The 21,827-nt window shown below is 37.5% G+C and overlaps 2 protein-coding genes and 1 long non-coding RNA gene across 4 annotated transcripts in view; 1 reads left to right on the top strand and 2 right to left on the bottom strand.

The window, feature by feature from the left end:
* The window catches only part of LOC114320826 (putative mannitol dehydrogenase), a 63,729-nt gene that overhangs the window by 6,971 nt on the left and 34,931 nt on the right, over positions 1 to 21,827 (top strand). The gene's annotated exons all lie outside the window — the stretch shown is intronic.
* On the bottom strand, positions 1,550 to 4,995 carry LOC145802874 (uncharacterized). The gene is made up of 3 exons (XM_082895675.1): positions 4,865 to 4,995; positions 4,373 to 4,822; positions 1,550 to 1,853 (listed from the first exon to the last, which is right to left on the bottom strand). The coding sequence occupies exons 1-3, from the start codon at positions 4,993 to 4,995 to the stop codon at positions 1,550 to 1,552; spliced, it is 885 nt and encodes a 294-aa protein (XP_082751801.1).
* Positions 8,308 to 11,005, bottom strand: LOC145803349 (uncharacterized). Its single transcript, XR_014345456.1, has 3 exons — positions 10,646 to 11,005; positions 9,237 to 9,272; positions 8,308 to 8,613 (listed from the first exon to the last, which is right to left on the bottom strand). It is a non-coding gene; the product is annotated as an uncharacterized LOC145803349 (long non-coding RNA).

The following is a 21,827-nucleotide window of genomic DNA, read 5'->3' as shown; positions in this document are numbered from 1 at the left end:
CTAGATTTCAGAAAAACAAGCATCGGATCCATCCAGCTTGGCTCTAATTTGCTGCAGAGGACTGGAGATGCAATGCTTGATTCTAGCACGAACTCAACCCAAACTTTTCTAGCATCTTTGGTATCTATTGATGAGCCGAGGCAAGCCAGAGCATTAGCGTGGCTATTTTTGTCCCGACTGATTCGTTCCACTCATATGGATCGAAATTTTTTGAGTAGATCTTTGGCTTGCCTGCGTATATAGTCATTCTTTCATCTCGTGTTTCATAGACCCCAGAAAGCTAGTTTACCACCAGTTGTGAGTCGCTGAAAATAAGAAGTTATTCTGCACTGAAGTGTTTGGCACTACGTAAGCCAGCCAACAATGCTTCGTATTCCACCTCATTGTTGGAAGCCTTCCAACCGAGTCTCAGAGCCTGTTCCCAAATAAATCCCTCTAGTGAGATAAGTACTACTCCTACCCCCGAGCCTCGCTTATTGGATGATTCATCGACATAAAGCTGTCAGATGTTCCCAATAAAGAGTTTCTATGCTTCCGAAGCGCAATGCTTTCCCTATTCGGTGGTGCGTGGCACTTGTGCTGGACTGGGGCTCCCTAGCTCGGTACTCTGGGTGGGAGCAAATTCTGCGAAAAAAACTGCTAAGACCTGGGCCCTGATTGCTGTCCTGGGTTGATACCGAATGTCAAACTCACCAAGTTCTACCGCTCATTTTGCTGTTAGGCCAGAAAAATCAGCTCGGCTGAATACAGATCTGAGGGGGAATTCAGTGAGGACATTGATGGTATGCCCCTAGAAGTAGTGTTGCAATTTTCTTATGGTGATAAGCAGCGCGTAAGCTAACTTTTCCAATGGTAGATATCATGTCTCGGTATCTTGTAAAGTATTGCTAACATAGTATATTGGCCTCTGTTCCTTGTTAACTTCTCGAATTAATATTGTGCTTACGGCGTGATCTGAGACTGCTAGATATAGGTACAGCTCATCTTCTAGTTCTGGAGGGGACAAAAGAGGTGGAGTACTGAGGTATCTTTTGAGACTTTGCAATGCTTCAATACACCCGGGATTCCATTCAAACGCTGTCTTTTTTCTCAACAGCTGGAAAAAAGGCTTCATCTAATCTGACGACTTGCTGATGAACCGATTCAGGGCGACCGCCATTCCGGCTAGCTTCTGTAGCTCTTTAGCCTTTATTGGCACTTCAAGCTCTTGTATTGCTTTGATTTGATCTGGATTTGCCTCGATCCCTCTGTGAATGACCATATACCCCAAGAACTTTCCTATTCCTACCCCGAAAGTGTATTTCAAGGCATTAAGGCAAAGTTGATGGTTCTTCAGGCTACCAAAGACTTCTCTTAAGTCCGTAAGATGGTTTGTAGAGAGCTTTCTTTTTGCTACCATATCATCTATATATGCTTCCATGGTCTTTCCGAGTTAGTCCTTGAACATTCGAGTGATCATTCGCTGGTAGGTTGCTCCAACGTTCTTGAGGCTGAACGGCATTACTTTGTAGCAATAAGTGCCCCTTGGAATGATAAATGTTGTCTTCTCTTAATCCAGACCGAACAGTGGTATCTGGTGATAATCGCTATAAGCGTCTAGAAAGTTCATGCGCTCATGCCCTGCTGTTGAGTCTACCAGCTGATCGATACGAGGCAGAGGAAAACTGTCATTGGGACAAGCTTTGTTTAGGCAGGTGAAGTCAACGCAGACCGTCCATTTTCTGTTCTTCTTTTTTACTACAACTGTGTTGGACAACCATTGTGGGTACTGAACTTCTCTGATCGCTCCCGAAGCTAGGATTTTTTCAACTTCGACAATTACTACTTCAGTGTGCTTGTAACAACCCTCGTCACTGTTTACCGAATAACCACTGATTACCGTTAAATTGAAACTGATTATGATTGATAATTGAACTGATTGAAATACTGAACAGACTGACTGAAATATGGAATTGAATTGACTAAGTATATCTGTTTAACTGTATGTCTATCTGTTGACTATTTAATTATCTGTTCAGTTTTTATGTTTAAACTGCTAATTGAAGGCCTTATCGGCAGCCGAACCGGAAACCGATTAGTGTTTTATGATCATCGTAATTTATGTGATTTTATGGTGTAGTTACCTGAGAACTGATTAGGTACAATTAAATTAGATTAAAATGAGCTAAATTGCATAGTTGGCCTTATTTACCATTTTGCCACATAAGTGGCCCACACCATGATCAACATTTGAGCCTTAGTATACACCTAGGCACACTTTTGCTCAGCCCATTCCTTGCCTTTGCCGACTAGAGAGAGGGAGATAAGGGAGAGAGTTGGATTTCATCTCACTTTAGCTTGTGAATTGCTTAGAATTGAAGAAGAAATTGCATATTTGAGCTTCCCTTCCTTGAATTGGAGACTTAAGGTAGAAATTCATTTTCTCATTCTTGTGTTTAAATTGTTTCTTGCATGGTTTAGACCTAAGTTGGAGACTAGAGCCAACTTATGGCTCAAATTGTTGTGTTGAAGCTTAATTGTTGCATGCATGTATATATATTGAAGTTTTGAGGTTGTAGTTCACATTCCTCACATGCATGTCCATGTTTTAAGAGTAGTCCATGATTTCATCGTGTTTTTAGAAAGAATTGACTCAATTGAGCTAGTATTTGAAGCTTTGAAGTGTTTAAATTCATGCATGTTTGCATGTTCCTCATATTCATGAAAATTGGTTTAAATTGGATTTATTTGAAACACCATTGGGTTTTGATTTTACAAATTGAGCTTTGAATCATGTTAAAGTATGAGTTTTGATGTGTTTTCTGGAAAAATTGGCCCAAGAGGATCGAAATTTATAGTTTAAAACGTGGTTTTGAGCTTGAGGTTCAAATCTGGAATTTCCAGAACTTGGACTCACGCTCGAGCTGGGTGACTGGCGCTCGAGCGTGGAAATCGTGCTCCCAGCATTTTGTTCTGTTTTGAAGTCCGCTCGAGCGGAATAATTGACGCTCGAGCGGGACATTGTGTCTCATGCTCGAGCAGGTGTCGAGCGCCCAATCGAGCGTGATTTTCGCCTATCCAGCACTTTTGACTGTTTTGCAGAACGCTTGAGCGGGTAAGTCTACGCCTGAGCGGAAACCTTCGTCTGCATGTCCGCTCGAGCGGAGTAACCTACGCTCGAGCGTGACCCCTGTTTTCTGAAAAGTCTGAAAATGTTTTGAAAGTGCATCTTTACATCCTCATCTCATTCTAGGCATTCTTAGGCCTAGTTTAAGACATCTTAATGAGGATATAGATGTAGAACCACACCGAGGCAAATTAGGGATTAAGCTGTTATCTTTCCCAACTGTGTAGCTTAGTGTGTGTTCAATCTGTACCTGTGTAGGGTTGGCGACGGGGGATGCGCTCTAGCTTTACTGTAGCCCAGAACTCTGTGAGTAACAACTGTGTAAAGATATGTTCAAAATGATTATCTTCTGAACAATTGAATCGTACTGCTTTCTGAACTGATACTGTTAATTGACTGAATGTATGTCCTATATTCTGAACTGTATTATGGCATCCTTAGCACCTACTATTTACTGTTACTGTTACAGAGATCTCTGTCGGTCCCTTTGTTGGAACCACTACTGTTTACTGATTGATAGCCATCGTTTACTGCTCGGTCTTTTAAGACCTACTGTTCACTGTACTGTTATGCTAATGGATGTACCACATATGACTGTACTGACTAAACGACTAAAATACTGGTTTAATAAACTGTTTTCATTACTGTAAGGACATTCATTCTTAACCCCTTTACGCATTGTGTTATTCACTGGGCTTTAGCTCACTGCTTATATATATATATATATATATATGTAGGTGTACAAGCACCAGACCGTAGTTAGGAGCGTCGGGGTAAACTCCAGTTTTGTTGAGCCAGCCTATGTGCCTCAATGCGAGGTTCCGAGCCTGTCTAGTTATGGCTTAGGGGTGTTTTAGTCCCCCCCCCCTTCTGTCTCTGTAACTGTTTGTTTTTTGTACTGTACTGTTTAATAGGGATTAGGTCCCTGACTGAATGATTGTATATATGTACATACTGTTTTTTCTGACTGTATATATTTAAATGAAAAGTCTTTTTGCATACAGATTATCACAGCTCATTGGACTTTGTTTATTTACTGTATTGGCTTCCGCCAGCCCCTGTACTCTGTATTACTGTTAAGCAGGCCTTCGGTAATCTCGGATTACTGGCCGGTTACAGTGCTAAACCCATAGGGGCGGGTTTGGATCGTGACAGTGCTCAACTGAGAATCTCCGACTTTTCTGTACGACAGGCCGAGTGGAAGGGTTGATGTTGAGTTTGTGGCAAGTGAATTTTGGGTTCAGTCCTGGGGTGTCATATGCTGACCACGCGAATACCTCCATATTTTCCCTCAGCAGTTCAAGCAGCCGAAGTTTCTCATCAGCGCCTAGCGAGGTACCGATAAGGAAGTACTTTTCTAGATCATCCTCCTTTGCCAGGACTTTCTCCAAATCCTCTACCATCTTTTCCTCTAGGGCTCCCCCTACATCTTCCAAGGCTAGCTGCTTGGCCACTTCCACTGTCTGTACCCGGTTGCAAAGTTGCTTAGCCTTTAATGCTACCATGAAGCAATGTTTGGACGCAACTTGATCCCCTGAGATCTGCTCTACTCCGTGTTCCGTTGGGAAACGGATGAGCTGGTAGTAAGTTAAAGGGACCGCTTCCATTTGGTGAATCCATAGACGGCCTAGTATGGCGTTGTAAGGGAAAGGTGTATTAATAACTAGAAGCTCTGTCTGGAGGGTCTTCGTTCCTACCACAACTGGCAACACTATTCTGCCAAGCGGTCATTCTGGCTGTGAATTAAAGCCAACTAACGGAGCTGCCGCTGGGGTGAGATGTTGCTTGAAGAGGCCAAGCTTTCTAAACAAGTCATAATACAATATGTCTGTTGCATTGCCTTGATCTACCAGGACTCGTTTTACGTTAAACCGTTTCCCAACTCCCATAGTTATAATCAGTGCATCAGTATGTGGGTGCTGTATGCCTTCTAAATCCTTTCTAGTAAATGAAACTGTGCACAAGGGGAATTTGGGTGCCGTGCGTACCTTTTTCGATGCAGGCTTTACTGACATGACCTGCTAAATTTGCACAGCCTTTGCAATCTCTTCTTTCAGTACCTCTTCACATTCCTGGGTCGCTGTTCCATGGATCACATTTATTATCAGCCGTGGTGGGTGCTCAGTGTTCGGTTCTGGTGGTGGGTTCCCGGGCTCGGTCACTGCTTTATCCTGATCAATGTAATCCCAGAGGTGTCCAACTGCTACTAGGTCTTCCAAGTGTTGCTTCAGTGCTGATCAATGTAATCCCAGAGGTGTCCAGTTGCTACTAGGTCTTCCAAGTATTGCTTCAGTGCTCTACAATTCTGAGTCATATGCCCCCTGTCTTGGTGATAGGTGCATCTAAGCTTCTGATTATGCCGAGCGGAATCTCTCAACATTTTCGGTGGCCAAATAAAGAAGGGGTCCCTCTTGATCTTTTCTAGGATACGATAGATGGGTTCCTTGAATACAGTCATGACTGTTTTATGAGACTTGGACTTATCTACCTCATTCACTGTGAGTCCCTGGTGTTCTCCTCGGTCTGCTTTCTTCTTGTGCTGAGCTGTTTGTTCCACAGATGCTTCCTCGATGGGGATTTGGTCATCTTCGAGGCGAACGTACTGCTCAATCCTGGCACGTAAATCTTTCAGTGCTGTAGGCGGGCGCTTGGTAAGTGACTGTCTCAATTTACTTTCCGAGCGCAGTCCATATTTGAAGGACATAACAGCCATCTGCTCACTGCAAACGTTTTCCTCTAAGTCATTGTATTCTTCCCAATACCTCCTAGCATAACTGCGCAGCGTTTCCTCCTGTTCCTTTCGGAGACCGAACAGTGTATCCGACTCTTTCGGGATCTTAGTGTTGGAGACAAACCTGGCTAAGAACTCTTCGGAGAGCTGCTTCCAGTTATAAATTGATCCAGCTGGGAGTCGATCGAACCATCGAAGTCCAGTTTCCCCCAAGCTGGATGGAAAGACTTTGCACATCAGTGCCTCATCTCGGCTCCATAGAGACATCATCTGTCTATAATGACTAATATACGTCAATGGGTCTAACTTCCCATCATACGACGTATACTTTGGCGCGGTAAATTTCTTTGGGGATCTCATGGCCTCAATTTCCGGGGAGAATGGGGAGGAGACAAGCCTATCCAACACTCGGTGCTCTCTCTGGTGGATGGTATGGTCTAAATGATCTCGGCGTTGTTCGTTCTACTTGTTGCCCATTAGCCAAGTAAGAAGGTCTTAAGGAGGGTACTCAGTCTATTGGCTAACTGTTTTCTACCTCTTAGCCCTTCTCCGGCGTGACCCACGAGTGTGGCTGCTCGCCGCTTCACTCTGTACCGGGATTGGTTGGCTTTGTTGCCCAGACTCATTTCTGGGAAACTTCTTCACTGGTGGTTCTCTGGATAAGCTCCTCCGTCGTAAGCGAGAGGGCTCTGCTTTAGTTCTCTTCTCCGTTGGATCGCCTAGCACCCTTTTGAGTTGCACTTTTAGCTCTTGTATCTCCATCCCCATAGAATCTATGATACGATCTCTGTAATCTTTTTCCAGTAGAAAGTGATGAGAAGAACTTCCAGCGAAGGGCGATCGATGCTCAACAGATTCAGGAGTCCGGTTATTGTTTCCAATTTGTTCTTCTAAGACTGTCGGAAGTGCCAAGCCTTTGTCCTTTGTCTTCTCTGTCTGTGGAGTATGTGCCGAAGGTGGGATGTCCTCAATCCCCATCGCCGGAACTGAGTGCAGAGCTCAGAGACAAAGTGATCCACGCTCACCGCACCAATTGTGCGTACCGGATACCGCGCTAGATGAAAGTGGATCAGGGCTCCACACTCGGTTGGACTATCCAGGGAATGAGGTCCCTGCAGCAAGAAGCACCGTAAAAGCTACCAGGCCGGGGTTAGCCGGATAACCCCTCCGGTGTGGGAATCAGTGATCGGGGAAGAAGTGTAGAGAGTTGAGTTTGTAAGTAAGTAGGGTTCAGCTTGGATCGGTTACCTTCAATATGAAGTTTATGTAATATATATAGAGTTCCTTGCTTGTTTCCCAAGATGATTTCATGGAGCTTTGGTACTGCCCAATTTCCTTTTAGCATGGCCCTCGGTGGGGGACCATCTGGCAGTTGTCAAAAGGTGCTTATACTCATTGTGGTCATGCTGATAACAAACCACATTCTTTTTGTTTAACTGTTTCTGTGATTCTAGGTATAGGGGACCAGCTAGGAATGGCAACGGGGCGGGGCAGGGCGGGGCCGGGGACTACCCCCCGTCCCCGTCCCCGATCCCCGACGGGGACCCCTATCCCGGCCCCATCCCCGCCCCCGATCGGGGATCGGGGATCCCCGACCCCGGATAATCCCCGATTTTTTTTTTTTTATATATATATGTGAAAATCTATAAACATCAATTAACATTCTCAATCACCCTTCACTATTGGATGTATAAATTTTGAAATTTATTAACCCTAATAGTTTCATTTTTTTAATTAATTAGAACTGTAGCAACATCCATAAATCTGTAGCAACATCCATCAGTTGGAATATCATTTTTTTAATTAATAAGATCAATAAACATCCATTTAAAAAACATCTTCTATAGCAACATCCATAAATGAAGCTATCATCAATAAATTTTCTTAGGACCACACTTCTAGTACTAGTCTTACTCAGCTCCAGGTGGGGGCAAATAATTGTTTTTCTTGGACTCAGCCTGGACCTAAGTAAGATATTCTTCTTCGCTTTCAAGACAAGCATATCACGTGACCAGACCGAGCATCTATTCGGCCTTCAGTCCCAACAATGCTCAACCGGGGGCAAACAGTATAGTTAATGCAAGCATAGAAGCAAAAAAGTATCAAATTGCAAAGTTAGAAGAAAAAACAAATTCCATCATTCAACAAAGGCACAATTGGCCTCACAAAATAGCATCAAGAAGAAGAAAAATTGTCTTAACAAGCATCAGGGGGTAACTCGTCAGGAAGATTGAGCTCTAGAATAGCAAAAAACGAAAAAAAGAAAAAGCAAATTGTAAAACAACTTCAGGTCTTTTCAAATAAAAACCACTTTAACTCTCATCAACATGAGAAACTTCAGGGGCAATATTTTGTCACGACTCAAACCCGTCCCTATAGGTTTAGCATTGTAATCGGCCAGTAATCCTGGGATTACCGACGGCCTCTGAGACAGATTAACATAATATTAGGGGCTAGCGGAAGCAAATAACAAAAATACAACGTCCATTGAGCTGTGCAGACTTACATGAGATAGAAAAATTTGAAACTTTTTATATACATATCTACACATCATCCTTGGGTCATTATATATATACAAACTAGACAAAAAGGGACTTAGCCCTATTTACAAAATAAACAAAGACTTGTTTAACCAAACAAGAAAACAAAACTTAAATTTTAATCACATAACCAAAACCACTTGACATATCCGGAACTTCCACAGGAGACACACAAGTTGGCTGACAAAAATAAATTCCAGGCAGATGCCTCTAAGCCTGATCATGTGCCTGATCACCTACATACATAAATAATACAGTGAGCTAGAGCCTAGTGAATAATAACAGAGTAAAGGGTTTTAATGAATGATGTCCATCACAGAGTTAGAAATTATAGTTTATATCAAAAACATATTCTTATCAGAAACAGAGTCTTATGCATATTCAGGTTTTAAATCAGAAATAGATTAAGATACATGTTCATATTCATATTCATATTTAGCTTTTACATAAGATCATACGTGATACACCCTTTAGCTTTCATATCAACTTGGTCCTGAGACCCACATGTATAGTCAGTACTGACGACCATAATGATCCATATCTTGCACAAGTAGCCATGGTATTGTTACCCCTAGGCGAGGGCCACATAAATACAGGCCTCGGTATTGTTACCCCCGAGCAAGTGCCACGTGAATATAAGCCACAATATTGTTACCCTTGGGCGAGGGCCACGTACATATTGGCCACGGTATTATTACCCCCAGGCGAGGGCCACATGAACTAAGGGTGCCACAAATACATTTCAGAAAAAATGGACATTCATTCATAATTCATGAAATAGCATTTCAGAAAACAGATTGTATCATATCAGTCAGAAAATACTTGTAATTAAACATAGCTTTACAGAGTTATTACTCACAGCGTTCAAATGCCTGGTTCGCCCTTGTAGTTGACCCTACACAATTCATCATACACATAGAAATCGAGTCACAAGACAATTTATTTCGTTCTTAACTTGTTTAGTTCTCTTATGCTTCTTTTCTACTCTTTTAATCCTTTTATAATGCTCAATATATGCCTAAGAGTGCTTAGAAATGAAAGAAAACGAAAAACGAAGCATAAAACATCTTTTTAAAATTTCTGAAACAGGGCCCTCCGCTCGAGCATAGCTTCGGCCGCTCAAGCGGACCCTTTTGGTTTGCAAAAGTGTTGGTTGTTTGTATTCTACACTCGAGCGGCAACTTCTCCGCTCGAGCGACGAAGTCGATTTATGGGTTTTCTAAAATGTTGATTGTGCTTCAAAACATAACTTTAAATGATACAACTTACACGTTTTGTCCCATATATCAACCATACAACTTGTAATCATGATATAATGCCAGTTCTATAAGATTCGAAGTTCATATCTCCATGGATTCATCATACAAGCCCAAATTACTTCAAATTCATTTCCTTAAACTTCATAACTCACGAATTCTAAAACTTGAATTGAGCTTTCAAAATAATTTCAAGACTTGGGTTCATACATGGCTTATCTAAAAACATACAAACTCTTAAATAATCAAGAAAATATGATCCATTTTAAATCATTTATATCAAAACTTCTTTAATTTATAAATTAAGCTCATTGTTCATAAACTCATAAATTTCCAAAGCTTAATTCTTATATCATCAAAACAAGAAATCAATTATTAGAAATCCATGATGTATGTACAATCAGAATATTAAAACTTGTAGAACTTGTCCATGCATGTAGAAATTAGACTCAATTCGTGCATGATATTCCAAAATCGAACCCAAAATAATTAATTTCTAAATAAATTTTCATAAATTCGAACATAACTCCAATTTCTCATTTTCTTTTTGATTACATAAAATTAACTTCAAGATCTTACTATTTTCTTTTAAATCATGAAATTGGAGTCATGAAACTTTGCAGGTATGAAATTAAGATCAAAACTAAATAATTTTAATTAGAATAGCTCTAATTTTGATTATTTTTAATTTTCTTCATATTAGACCCAAATTCAAATCCATAAACCTTTTAAACATAAATTAAAATCTCAAAACCTTGAAATTCTACAATGCATGTTTAATTGAAGTCTTAATCTTGTAGAGTTTGTCCATGCATGTAACAATGAGGCTTAATTTATTCAAGATTACATCAACAAACCCAAAATAATTAATTTTCCAAATTAATTTCCATAATCATGAACCTAACTCATTTTCTTGCTAATTTATTTTCCATTGCATGTAATTGAATCTAATTACCTCTTAATTTCAACTTCTAGATAATTTATCTATAAGATTTGAGCTTTAATTTCTTACCTAAAACTTTCAATTTGATGAGTTTCTTCACAATTTCTTGAGTCTTTCTTCAATTCTTCACTTTTCCCCAAGCTTTCCCCTTGCTTTCATTCACGATTCCAGCACATAGAGTTGGTCTCTCTCTCTCTCTCTCTCTCTCTCTCTCTCACACACACACACAATTTTGTTCTTTCCAGCACATACACATGAATGCATTCATTTTCCTTTTCTTTCTCTCTTACTTTGTGTTTTCTACTCATGGCTGAGTATAAGTTTTGAACCCACCAGATTATACACTCACACACACCTCACTTCTTGCCCATCAACATGACACGTGCACGCACACTTGTCATTACACCCACAAAATTGCTCACTACACCCATACCCACATTCACCCATAATTCTAGATTCTCTCATAATTTAGTTTATGATTAAAATTAGCTTAATTAAATAACACTTAGTCTTAATAAATCTTAATTAGTGCATAATTAAATCAATCGTAACTAATCATAAATTCCACATAATTTAATTAATCTAATTGACTTCCATTAGAGCCTAATTAAATATATTTAAATTTATCAATCCGAATCAGATTTTTAATCAAACTCCCAAAAAGCTCCAAATATTAAATTAAACTTATTTTCATCCTCAATTTTGGTTTCTTAAATCATTTAAGCCTTCAATTTCTAATCAGACTCAAAATTCCGTCAATAAATTACATATTCAAATTAGGCACCACATAAATGGATTTAATTCGTAATAATCTTAATTCCCAATCCTCTTAACTTAATTAACTCCAATTCGGACCCAATTAATCAAATCTCAATTTTATAAATCTAAATCGAATATTTAATTAAACTCTCATATGGTCCGATACTCCAAATTAAAATAATTCAATTCACCATTTGTACTCTCTTGAGTTATTTAGGTTTTCAATTTCTAATTCTAAATAAATCCTTAATAGAATCATATACGAATCAGTCTCCATAATTTTCATAAATCCCGGATTAAATCAAAGTAATGGGCAATTAAATTCAAATCTCTTTGATTAATTAAATGCTAATTATTATACGTGGTGGGGTCGTTATACATTCACAATTTGGTTCACGTCATCTTGGGGAGGAAAAGTACAGGCAGCCCCAACTTCCTGAGAAGTAGGAGCCTTCTTAACCACGTCTTTCATGACCTCAATCTCCAAGTTCCCACTCCCTTCAACATTTACTGCCTCACTGGCAATACCGCTCTCCGGAGTCTTGTTTACAGAATCAATTCCTGGGGAAATCCTTGCTGGAAGGGTAGCAGAGGTGGCAGCAGTCTTCAGACCCATGGACTTTGAAGGAACGGGAACGTTCAGAAACAAAAAGGATTCTTCAGGAACTTGAGCAGCAGCCAAAGCACTCACCCAGCCCTTCTGGAAGAGCTTGTCACGGAGTACCAACGCCTTCTCTTTATAGGCAGCTCTAGCTTCATCCCAGCCCTGCTGCCAATGCTTGGCCTTTAAGGTTGAACGTTCAGTAGCCATCATTGCAATAACCACCTCCAACTCAACCACTTTCCCTTTGAGTCGGGCCTGGACCCTAACAGCAAAAACTAACTATTCAAAATCTAGTAGTTGGTAAATAGCTAGTAATCACATATAACCCTCATAATAGAAGAGAAATAAATGTCATAATAAAGAATATCAAATTTTTCTTCATATAAATGTTAAATTCAAAATCTCACACCCAAAACATTATAACACGTGTAGTCTATATCTTTACCCACATTAGTTAGACATTACCATTACACCTATTTTTTAATCGAAAATAATATTTACACTGAACTCATCCACATAAATATATCAAAAAAGTTATTATATGACTAAGGGGTTGTTTGGGATGATCTATATAAGTGCACTTTTTGACTTCTTGGCTAAAAAAATTAGGGAAAAAAAGATTAGTGTTTAGGATAACTTTTTGACTTTTTACGAAAAAATGTGTATTATAATATTGTAATAAATATGCAAATGACCATATTGCCCCTAGTCCCTTTTTGTACAGACGATGCCTGACGTGAAGGCCAGTACTGTGGTGGGATGGGTCCTTTTCTTTTTGGATCAGTGGTGGGATGGCTCAGAGAACAATATAACTGGCAATTTTATTTATTTATTTTTTATTTTTCTTTCTGTTTTGTTTGTACATGGTTCTCACACTTCACTTCAATTTGTGGCCCACTTTGTTTTTTTTATGTTCACCCGCCTATGTAAATAGTATATTTAATTTTTTTGTAATTATTTTAATTATGTAACAAAATTTAAAAAACAATTACAATGTATTATTTTTGGTAAGTTTTATTTTATGTTTTATTATTTTGATTTTGTAAGAAATGTAGCGTGTTGATTATGGCAATATTTTTTTTAGTTGTTGTGAATTTGGTATAACAAAATATTTCATTGTAATTAATGATATAATAATAGAATCACTTTCAATAACATACATCAGTGTTGCACAACATACAGCGAATATAAGACCCGCCACAACAACAATTGCATTGGCCTTAAACGTGGACTTGCTGTCGCAGTGCGTATGTAATATACGTTCTTACAGTTGCCATGTGAGGATCTGAGTCTGCTAGCTCCATGATATCGCCAACCTGGGTGTATTCGGGGTGGTTGGCCATTTGCGGCGCAACGTACTCATCGTCGTCTAGGATTTCTTGTGCGATTGGGTCAGCTTCACTGTGCCGGCGTATGAAATTATGTAAAGCCATCGACGCACATACAAAGGGCACTTGATCATAAAAGTTTATCTTTGGCATATCCCGCAATGCCCCCCACCTCGACTTCCAAGCACCGAATGTCCGCTCGATAAAACTAAACAAGGACGAATGTGCCTTGTTAAACTGTTCAAACTCGTTTTGTGGTATTCAGTTGCGATGGGCATTTTGGTGATATCGATACCCCTTGTATGGGGCTAGATATCCTGTCTTGTTGCTGTACCCATTATCCACCAAGTAGTATTTGCCTGCACATGTACAACAATATAACTGACAAATATGAAATGATTTTTTTTGTTAAATCATATAATGACTCTTTCACTTTAAATCGGTCGCAATTTGACACTTCAAATCGTTTGTGGGACCAGTAAAGAAAACATGTATTGTTCGTACCTGTGTACCCCCTGCTTGTTTTTTGTTAGGACATACTCCTAAATTTTTTTAGTTGATATTACAAAATTGGTATAAGATGGTTTTTATTGTACCAAAAAACCTTTTGTTACCATCATCTATGTGATTAATTTTGTACATGTTGTCAAGTGCATTGTCAAGCGGGAATTTGTTACCAGACGCGGGGTGTAGGAATCAATGTTTAGACTTGGTTGTGACATAGTGCAACACCCTGCTGTCGTGCATGCTCTCGCCCTAACCGGCGGACACAAACATGAAGCACAAATCAAAGTCACATACGACAATAATATTTTGTGTTGGCACGCCTTTCCGGTCATAGAATGAAGAGGCGTATTCATTTGGCACACGGGCCATAACGTGAGTGTCGTTCAGTGCCGTCCAGTACCCTAATGCAGTCCTAAACAAGTACAAATTGCAAAATGTAACTTCTTATTGCAAATGTTATGAATTACTTTGTCAAAGAAAAAGTATTACACAGAGTCACCTTGAATGGCCGGTATTGCCACTTGGAGCGTAAATGTGGATGGCCACCTTGTTGGACTTGATCAGGCTCAAGACTCCTACTATAAATTGACGTAAATGGTATCATAACTTGCAAAACCTCGTGAAAATGCCGTGACAATGTCTCCTTTGAGTGTTGGAACCGTTCTTGCAAATTCCTCCATGAAATTCCCTGCAAAACATAAATGAAAATCGCTACCTTCTTTTCGAGCGGCACCCCATGCTCCCGCTGCGGCACTGTCAACCCAAAATCGTGTAGAGTTTTGCACAACTTCAAGAACACTGGTTGGGTCATACTTACTACATCTTCAAATCAGATCTTGTGGCCGTTAAACAACTCGTACATCCATAATCATCCCGACAAGATTTATGTATTTTGCGGGACTTTGTAGTAATTGTTGTAATAATACGTTGCTGCAATGTTCCATGCTTCTACCAAGTTGTGGTCAGTTTCTACAACCATTTCCCGCACAATTTCATCGATTGCTGCCTTTAATGGTGCATTTCCGTGAATGTTACTAGGATCGGCTTCATCCACCATGTTATGTATGCGAACCTAAAAGGGTTACCAACAATGGAGGAAGGAAGAGAGAGAGAGAGAGAGAGAGAGAGAGAGAGAGAGAGGAGGGAGAGAAGGCCTCTGCCAACCTTGCAACCAAAATTTCATTTTAAAACCAATGTGAACGAAACTATTTGCAAGGACAATAGTTTTTGGCAACCCCCCGTGGGTTGCCTTGTTCAGGATTTCAATGGGGTGCATAATACACTAACAATGTTGTACTAATATGAAAAAACATTTTACATCTTTTTGAAAAGATATAATTTTTTTCAGCACTAAATATAATAATTTTGTACATGACAATTATATTTTGTTCACTTTGAAATATAAACATTTTCATTCAGTACAATCATATATAATTTTTTTTTTTTTTTTTTTGTAAGGCACACACTATAAATTGAACTGAACACCAATCACTCAGGGACTTCATAAAAAAAATACTCATCATTATATATTGTAATTTTTATCGAAAATGATTTTGAAAAAACATAGTACTCATCATTATGTTCAAAAAATAATTTCAACAATTATAAAGGACTTGTTTCGTAACCATTTCGTTTTCCGTTCTTGCAGTTTATATTTACAAAAATAAAAAAAAATAAAAAAGCTGTCATAAAAACTTGTACTTGCTTTTTTTTGGGGGGGGTTTGTAAATAGTTGTCTCACTTTATAAATTTGAGGAAAAAACCGTAAGCTACAAAAATGAGTTTACGTTAGTTTGTAAATAGAAATATAGAAATTTAACAAACAAATTGAATCTTTTAAAAATATTTTTTTGTGAATTAAAATTTTTGTTGCAATTATTAATTTGTTTTTTTAATTTATTTTTTCTTCAATTAAATTTGTTTTTTCAACAACTTTGCATGCACAATGAAGATTCTTTTTCATGTGAACAAAAGATGGGCAAGGACAACATTAGCAGCCTCACGTGGATTGCGTTGAAAAAATTTTCAATTTAATTTTTTGTCCATTATAATTTTTTTTTCAATTACCTTGTTTTTGTCAAATAATTTTTTTTGTCAAATAATTTTTTTGTTCAAAGCAAGTGCATGGAAAAGTGAAGATTTTTTTCATGTGAAGGAAAAGATGGGTAAGGACACAAGTTGTTGCCCCACGTGGGTGGCCTTTCCAATGTTTTTCATTTTTGTGTATAATAATTTCTGTACTGTTATGGAAAAAAAAATTGTACATGAATTATGAAATGATTTAACTTTTTTAAGCACAAAATGTAATATTTTTGTACATCACAGTGATATTTTGTTCAGTTTGAGACCACATAAAAGATGACAATAACGTTTTTCATCCAAACAGTTAATGAATTATTGATAAAAATCAGCATAAAGTAATTATGTCAAACTTATAAAAATCTATAATTTTTTTTTTTTGCAAACTTAACAAAATAATAGTGTAATTTACCCCCAAAAAAAAAAAATGACTTGCTTGGAGAGAGCAAGATTAAAATTTATTTAAAATAATAGTATAATTTGGATTCGATTGTTCAAAATTTATTTAAGATTAAATTATTATGAAAGTAAATTAAGTTTTAACATATTTTAAAATTTGTTAATTTTATTTGATTTTTAGAAACCTTATTTTATTTTATTTTTTTAAAAATACTAAAAACTAATATAATGAAAAATAATTTAAAAAAATAAAAAATACTCATCATTTTTGTATAATTTTGCTCTCTTTTTTTTAAAATAAAAATAAATTTTCAAAATATCTTTTATGGTATTTTATTTTTGTTAAATCAATTTTTATTTTTTCTCAAAAAAATTTAAGAAAATTGATTCTAAAATTGAACCAAACAGAGCCATTAAGTTTTAAAATGAAATTTGAATAACCTACTTGAGTTGATATGTGTTTAACTCGTTAAAATTTCATTTGTAATTGTCTTATTTTATAAACAAGTTAAACTTGAATATATTTTGAAACTTCAATATACATTACTCGACTTGATTCCATTAGTTCACAACCCTATAAAAGATAAAAGGTCACCTGATACACAAAATATCTATAATTTTACTAGGAGCTTTAGAATAAGAGGGTTGGTTGGATTAATTTGACCAATTCGTATCAAATTTAACCCCAAAGAAAAACTTGCTCATTTGAGTTATTTTAAATGCCCAACTCATTTGAACCCATCAGAACTCATACATTAGCCACCTCTAATCTGTCAAACTTGCTAATTTCAAATTACACATTTCATCTTACCAATAATAAGAACATAATTCACCTCCATTAAACTATCCGATATCAAGCAAGAAATAAACCATACAACACACCCACTCAAATTTGTTTGAGCAAAAGCAACACAAGTGCAAATCCTCCAACAAGCTGCTTTATAGTCCACTTCACTCAAAAAGTAACCTGCTTACTATTAAATTAGAACAGACATCAAGCCACAACACACAATTATTCAGCTATAGAAGCACAACAGAGAGAGAAAAAAAAAAAAAAAACAGAAAAAAAAATTAGCATACACTCTTGAACAGTTTTACACTCCACTGCAGGAACTATGATGGCTTAACAACTCCTCAACACCAACCCCCTCATTTCGAATGGACCTCCCGAAATCTGAGACTGCTTCACTCGAAGCCAACGAATTACAGCGTCGTCCGTGGGAATCTGCAACATGATGGCTTGATTTTCTGGGTTGTCCATTAGGGAAACAGTGAGATCAATGAGCGGGTCATCCGGGCCAAGACCGTTGAAGGAGTACACCCTTGCTAGGCACTTGCCAATCACCTTCGGCGTCAAATGTGGGTAATCATGATGGACTCGGACCTCGCATTGTTGTGATTTAACTGACAACGCAAGGTTTTCCATGCTACTCGCCAACTTCGAAGCTCCCTCGCTCTGCCTTTTTTTTCGCTGCCCCTGACTACTTGCTTCGAATTTTCATTTCATCAATCCAGCCATTGGAGTTTGTTCCACAGACACGACACAGTAATCAACTGTGTGCTCACTGTGGGTAGCAGGCTGGAAAGGTGGCAGCCCATTACTATCCTTGCAGTCTTCTGCATCCATAAAGGATGGCACGTCATCCGTGGCCACCGGGTCGAAATTAGCATTGGGTGTCCAAGCAAAATTTCCTGTTGTCGTGGCATCTTCGTACACCCTTCGCATAAGTTCCACGTGCTCCAACGGCTTCGTTTTGAACTTCACAGCATTCTTATCAATTTGGAAAGAAAAGAAAAAAACAACATTACACACATGGAAGTAAATAATAAATGGTTCAGAAAAATATGAATGGCTATTCTCCAGGTCACATTTATAAGTACAACTGTCAACCAACAGTCGGAGTGCGACAGGTCTATGGAAAATAATTCACAAATTTCTAATAACAAAGAACACATACAATGCACCACATTTCAAATATGTTGTTCTGCATTGGTGTAGCTTGAAAGGAAAGGAAGCAATATATTCCAACCTAAAACTGAAATAAAATCTCAATTACAAATTCACAAAATTATTTAGCAATAGGTCTATGGAAAAAATTTCATTCCGAGCGAATATCCCTGCGCACATAGATGTGTAAGACCTTTAAATAAGGTAGCACATAAAATGGGGCTTGTCAAAGTATGCAAATATAAGAGCTCTTATAGAACCATAATTGTGTGGCTCAACCTAAGGCAAGCTTTTATTTCTGTGAATAAAATTAACAACAATATGGTTGCTGAGAGGAGTAGATGGATCCATACAACACTAGCACAAAACTGGGTAATATAAAGTTAACACCAAAATACCATTAATTTGCATCTGCGACCTTGCAGCTCACAATGTGGCAGTCAGGTTTAATTAACTGATAGCTCACAAACTGAAAAGTACCTGATTGATAGTATTAACTCAACAACTATTGGAGCATCACAAAGATTTACTCCGAATGAATAATTTCTGATATATTATGTTCCGATAGATTATATATTAATGATTTCAAAGCTAACATCAAACTGTCCGTTAGTGACATGTGTGAAACATAATTCCAGGAAAACCTAAACATTATTTGTAATCTCAAACAACTCACAGTGGAACATTATTATCTCTGTTTGATGCAACCTTTTACAACTTATGTATTTGAAAATTAAACAATACAAGTTATCAACATATTTCTTTCATCTTCTCAATAATTAATTTTATTTTTCTACTCTAAAAATTGGCATAAATTACACCAATAGTTCCAGTAATTTTCATCTTATGTCAATTTTATTTTGTAATTCCAATTGCGTCTATTTTACTTTTGAATTTTGTACACCGTGTCAATACAATCTAACGGATAGCATCCCTTTAATTGTTAGATCGAAATTAAGGGCAAAATAGTGCGTTCACTTTTACTTCATTTACTTTTCTTATTTACTCGTATTGGTCTTGACAACTTGTACAAGTCTTTATCCATTGTGGCCTCCAGCACATCTCTGTTAGAAGACTAAAAAAGGGCCCGCTATTTGTTTTTTCTTGTCAAGCTATGTGTTTGTAGCTTAAGCCATATTATACCCATATGACAAATGATGCCCCAAACCAGACAAATTATACCCATACTATACTCCTTACAAATTATAGTAGCATACTACAACGGCACAAACATATAATTAAAACCACAATTGATAGCCTATGTTTTTATTTTGTTTTTTTTTTTTGTTGGTCAGTTTAGTCATTGTGCTTCATAGAAAATTTATTGTCAAACTTGTATGAAAAAAAACAATTATAGTGAAAAAGATTGAACCTAACATGCAGATAGTTTGACATGGAATTGTGCCGCTAAGGAAAACACAAGAGTTGGAAACGTTACCTTCTCATATTTGGCCCACCAATCGTTCGATGCTTGTATCAACTAGGTTTCTTTGTTGTAACGTATGCCGGTTGGGGCGTGCCTTGTGTCCATAAGGCATGCCCAGGACTGCCAGTCCTTTTTAACCAAGCTATACTTGTTTTAGAGTTGCTTCACCTCATGGAACCTACCTGTACGTTCCTGGAAGGCCTTGGACACAGCCCTGTAGCCATGCATTGTCACCGTATGGACACATCCCTTGTAACCGGATTCCAACTCCTTCATAACAAGTTCCAAGAATAGCCTGACTGTGTCGGAGTCCCAAACTACTTTTTGCACATATACGGACTGTGGGTGCGGTTGACTGCTGCCCCGCTTATACAAGTTTTTGATTGCGTAGACAGTGTTCAGGATTGATCCATGTGGCTACAACATTGGAGCAACAATTGTGGCATACGTGCATCATATAATGTAAAACATAACATGCACAATCAGAATTAATGAATATGGAGGAGAAGCAAATAATAGCAAAGCAAATAAAGAGAAGAATGCATTCTCAACATGAAACTAGCATACCACACATTGTACTAGTCGAAAAACATGAAAAGTATCACGTGGCAAATACATACATATTCCCTACGAACAGAATCAAATCAACTACGAAATAACAAAATAACAACGGTAAGAGACAAGATGAACGTAACAATTTGTAGGAGATGAAAAGAGTATTGCAGGTTGATGATGTCCGCCAGTAACTAGAAGACCATGTCCTTAAGTGATTGTTGAGTGTCAGGCACTGACGTTTGGCCAAATTCGTCACACCAGCCAATCCAAGAATGACATGGCTGAATAGACACATATATTAGCGTAGTTCTAAAACATGTAAATGGACTTGTGCATGTGAATACTCACCACTGCACGAGGGCATTGGTAGTAGGCACGACCCAGATTTCTTGAAGATCTTGAAATCTTCATAACACACATCCCAAAGCCACAGGCACAGAACGGCGCTGTACGCACTGATGTGGCAGAGGAAACAAACGAAGCCATCGTTTGTTTTGGGAACAACCATAGATGAAAGCAATGAAATGACAACATGGACATGGTTTACAAGTTCTCTTATATATGCAATGCGCCTTGTGTGGACATAGTGTCTATGTGCAATTATGTGTGAGATTAATTTGTTAATGTACTTTATTTCTTCATAATACCTTAGTCCTACAATAATGGGAATTTTTAGACAAAGACTTTCAAGTGCCGCAAGTAATTTGGTTAGATTGTAAGTGTGTGTGATTAATTTCACAGGTAATCAAGTGTTGTTTTTAGTGGCCTATAAGTTTAGATTTCATACTACCATAACTGGGACTCATGTACATATTAGCAGAAACAAGAATGTATAAATATAATCTAATAATTCTTAAACATTTATTTGAGCAACTGTTTTTGGAGGTGAAAAAGTCTTTTGCAAAACATGAAAAAAAAAAAAAAAACATTTTAATAAACAGTCAGTGTAATTATTTTGCACACAACAAACTGTCTTATTAATTTTTTTCCCTCTTTTACAAGTGTTTGGATACACTTATTCACAAAATTCAACAGAAGGCAAATATGTCATGCCATTTACACTTTAAGGTGAGGCAGTTGTGACCTTTTACAGTTTTAAGTCTGAAAGTGTAGGTAATTTCATACTTCAGCAAAAACTAGGATTGTTTCAATAACTCACAAAAATTACAAAATAATTTTCACAAAAACGTAGGCCACAAATTACAAAATAATATCACACCTCTAAAACTAAATAATAATAATAATAATAATTTCTTAGAAAACAAGGACCATGAATTTTATCTCCAGCAAAGATTAAGCCATGATTTTAATTGAAAAAATGATATTTTCATATTGTATCTTTAATCTGTTAGCTGCATAAGAGATTTATTTATATTTTTGATCATCCATTACGGACAAATTTACGCTGACTTTAACTAATTCATTTTCTAAGATATGTGATGATATAGTTATTTTCTAAAATAAAATTCATCATTCATATATAAATTTTAACTCTTAATGTGTAAAAGTATGAAACTGTGAAATAATTACAAACTACAAAACACAAAACGTAGGCCAACAAAAATAGTTTTAAGTCTGAAAGTGTAAGTAATTTCCCACTTCACTCAATTTCAGTAAACATTACAAAATAATTCACAAAAACGTAG

The sequence above is a fragment of the Camellia sinensis genome, chromosome 11, assembly GCF_055761805.1.
Source record: "Camellia sinensis isolate YWXY chromosome 11, ASM5576180v1, whole genome shotgun sequence".
Classification (NCBI taxonomy): Eukaryota; Viridiplantae; Streptophyta; class Magnoliopsida; order Ericales; family Theaceae; genus Camellia; species Camellia sinensis.
This window is presented reverse-complemented; position numbering and strand designations above follow the sequence as displayed.

Excerpts from the sequence above, each read along its gene's own strand:
- LOC145802874 (XM_082895675.1), bottom strand. The coding sequence starts at position 4,995 with ATGGGAGTTGGGAAACGGTTTAACGTAAAACGAGTCCTGGTAGATCAA. Across the intron at positions 4,823-4,864 it reads CTCACCCCAGCGGCAGCTCC|AATAGTGTTGCCAGTTGTGG; the intron begins GTTAGTTGGCTT and ends ACCGCTTGGCAG. Across the intron at positions 1,854-4,372 it reads AATATGGAGGTATTCGCGTG|TGACGAGGGTTGTTACAAGC; the intron begins GTCAGCATATGA and ends TTCGGTAAACAG.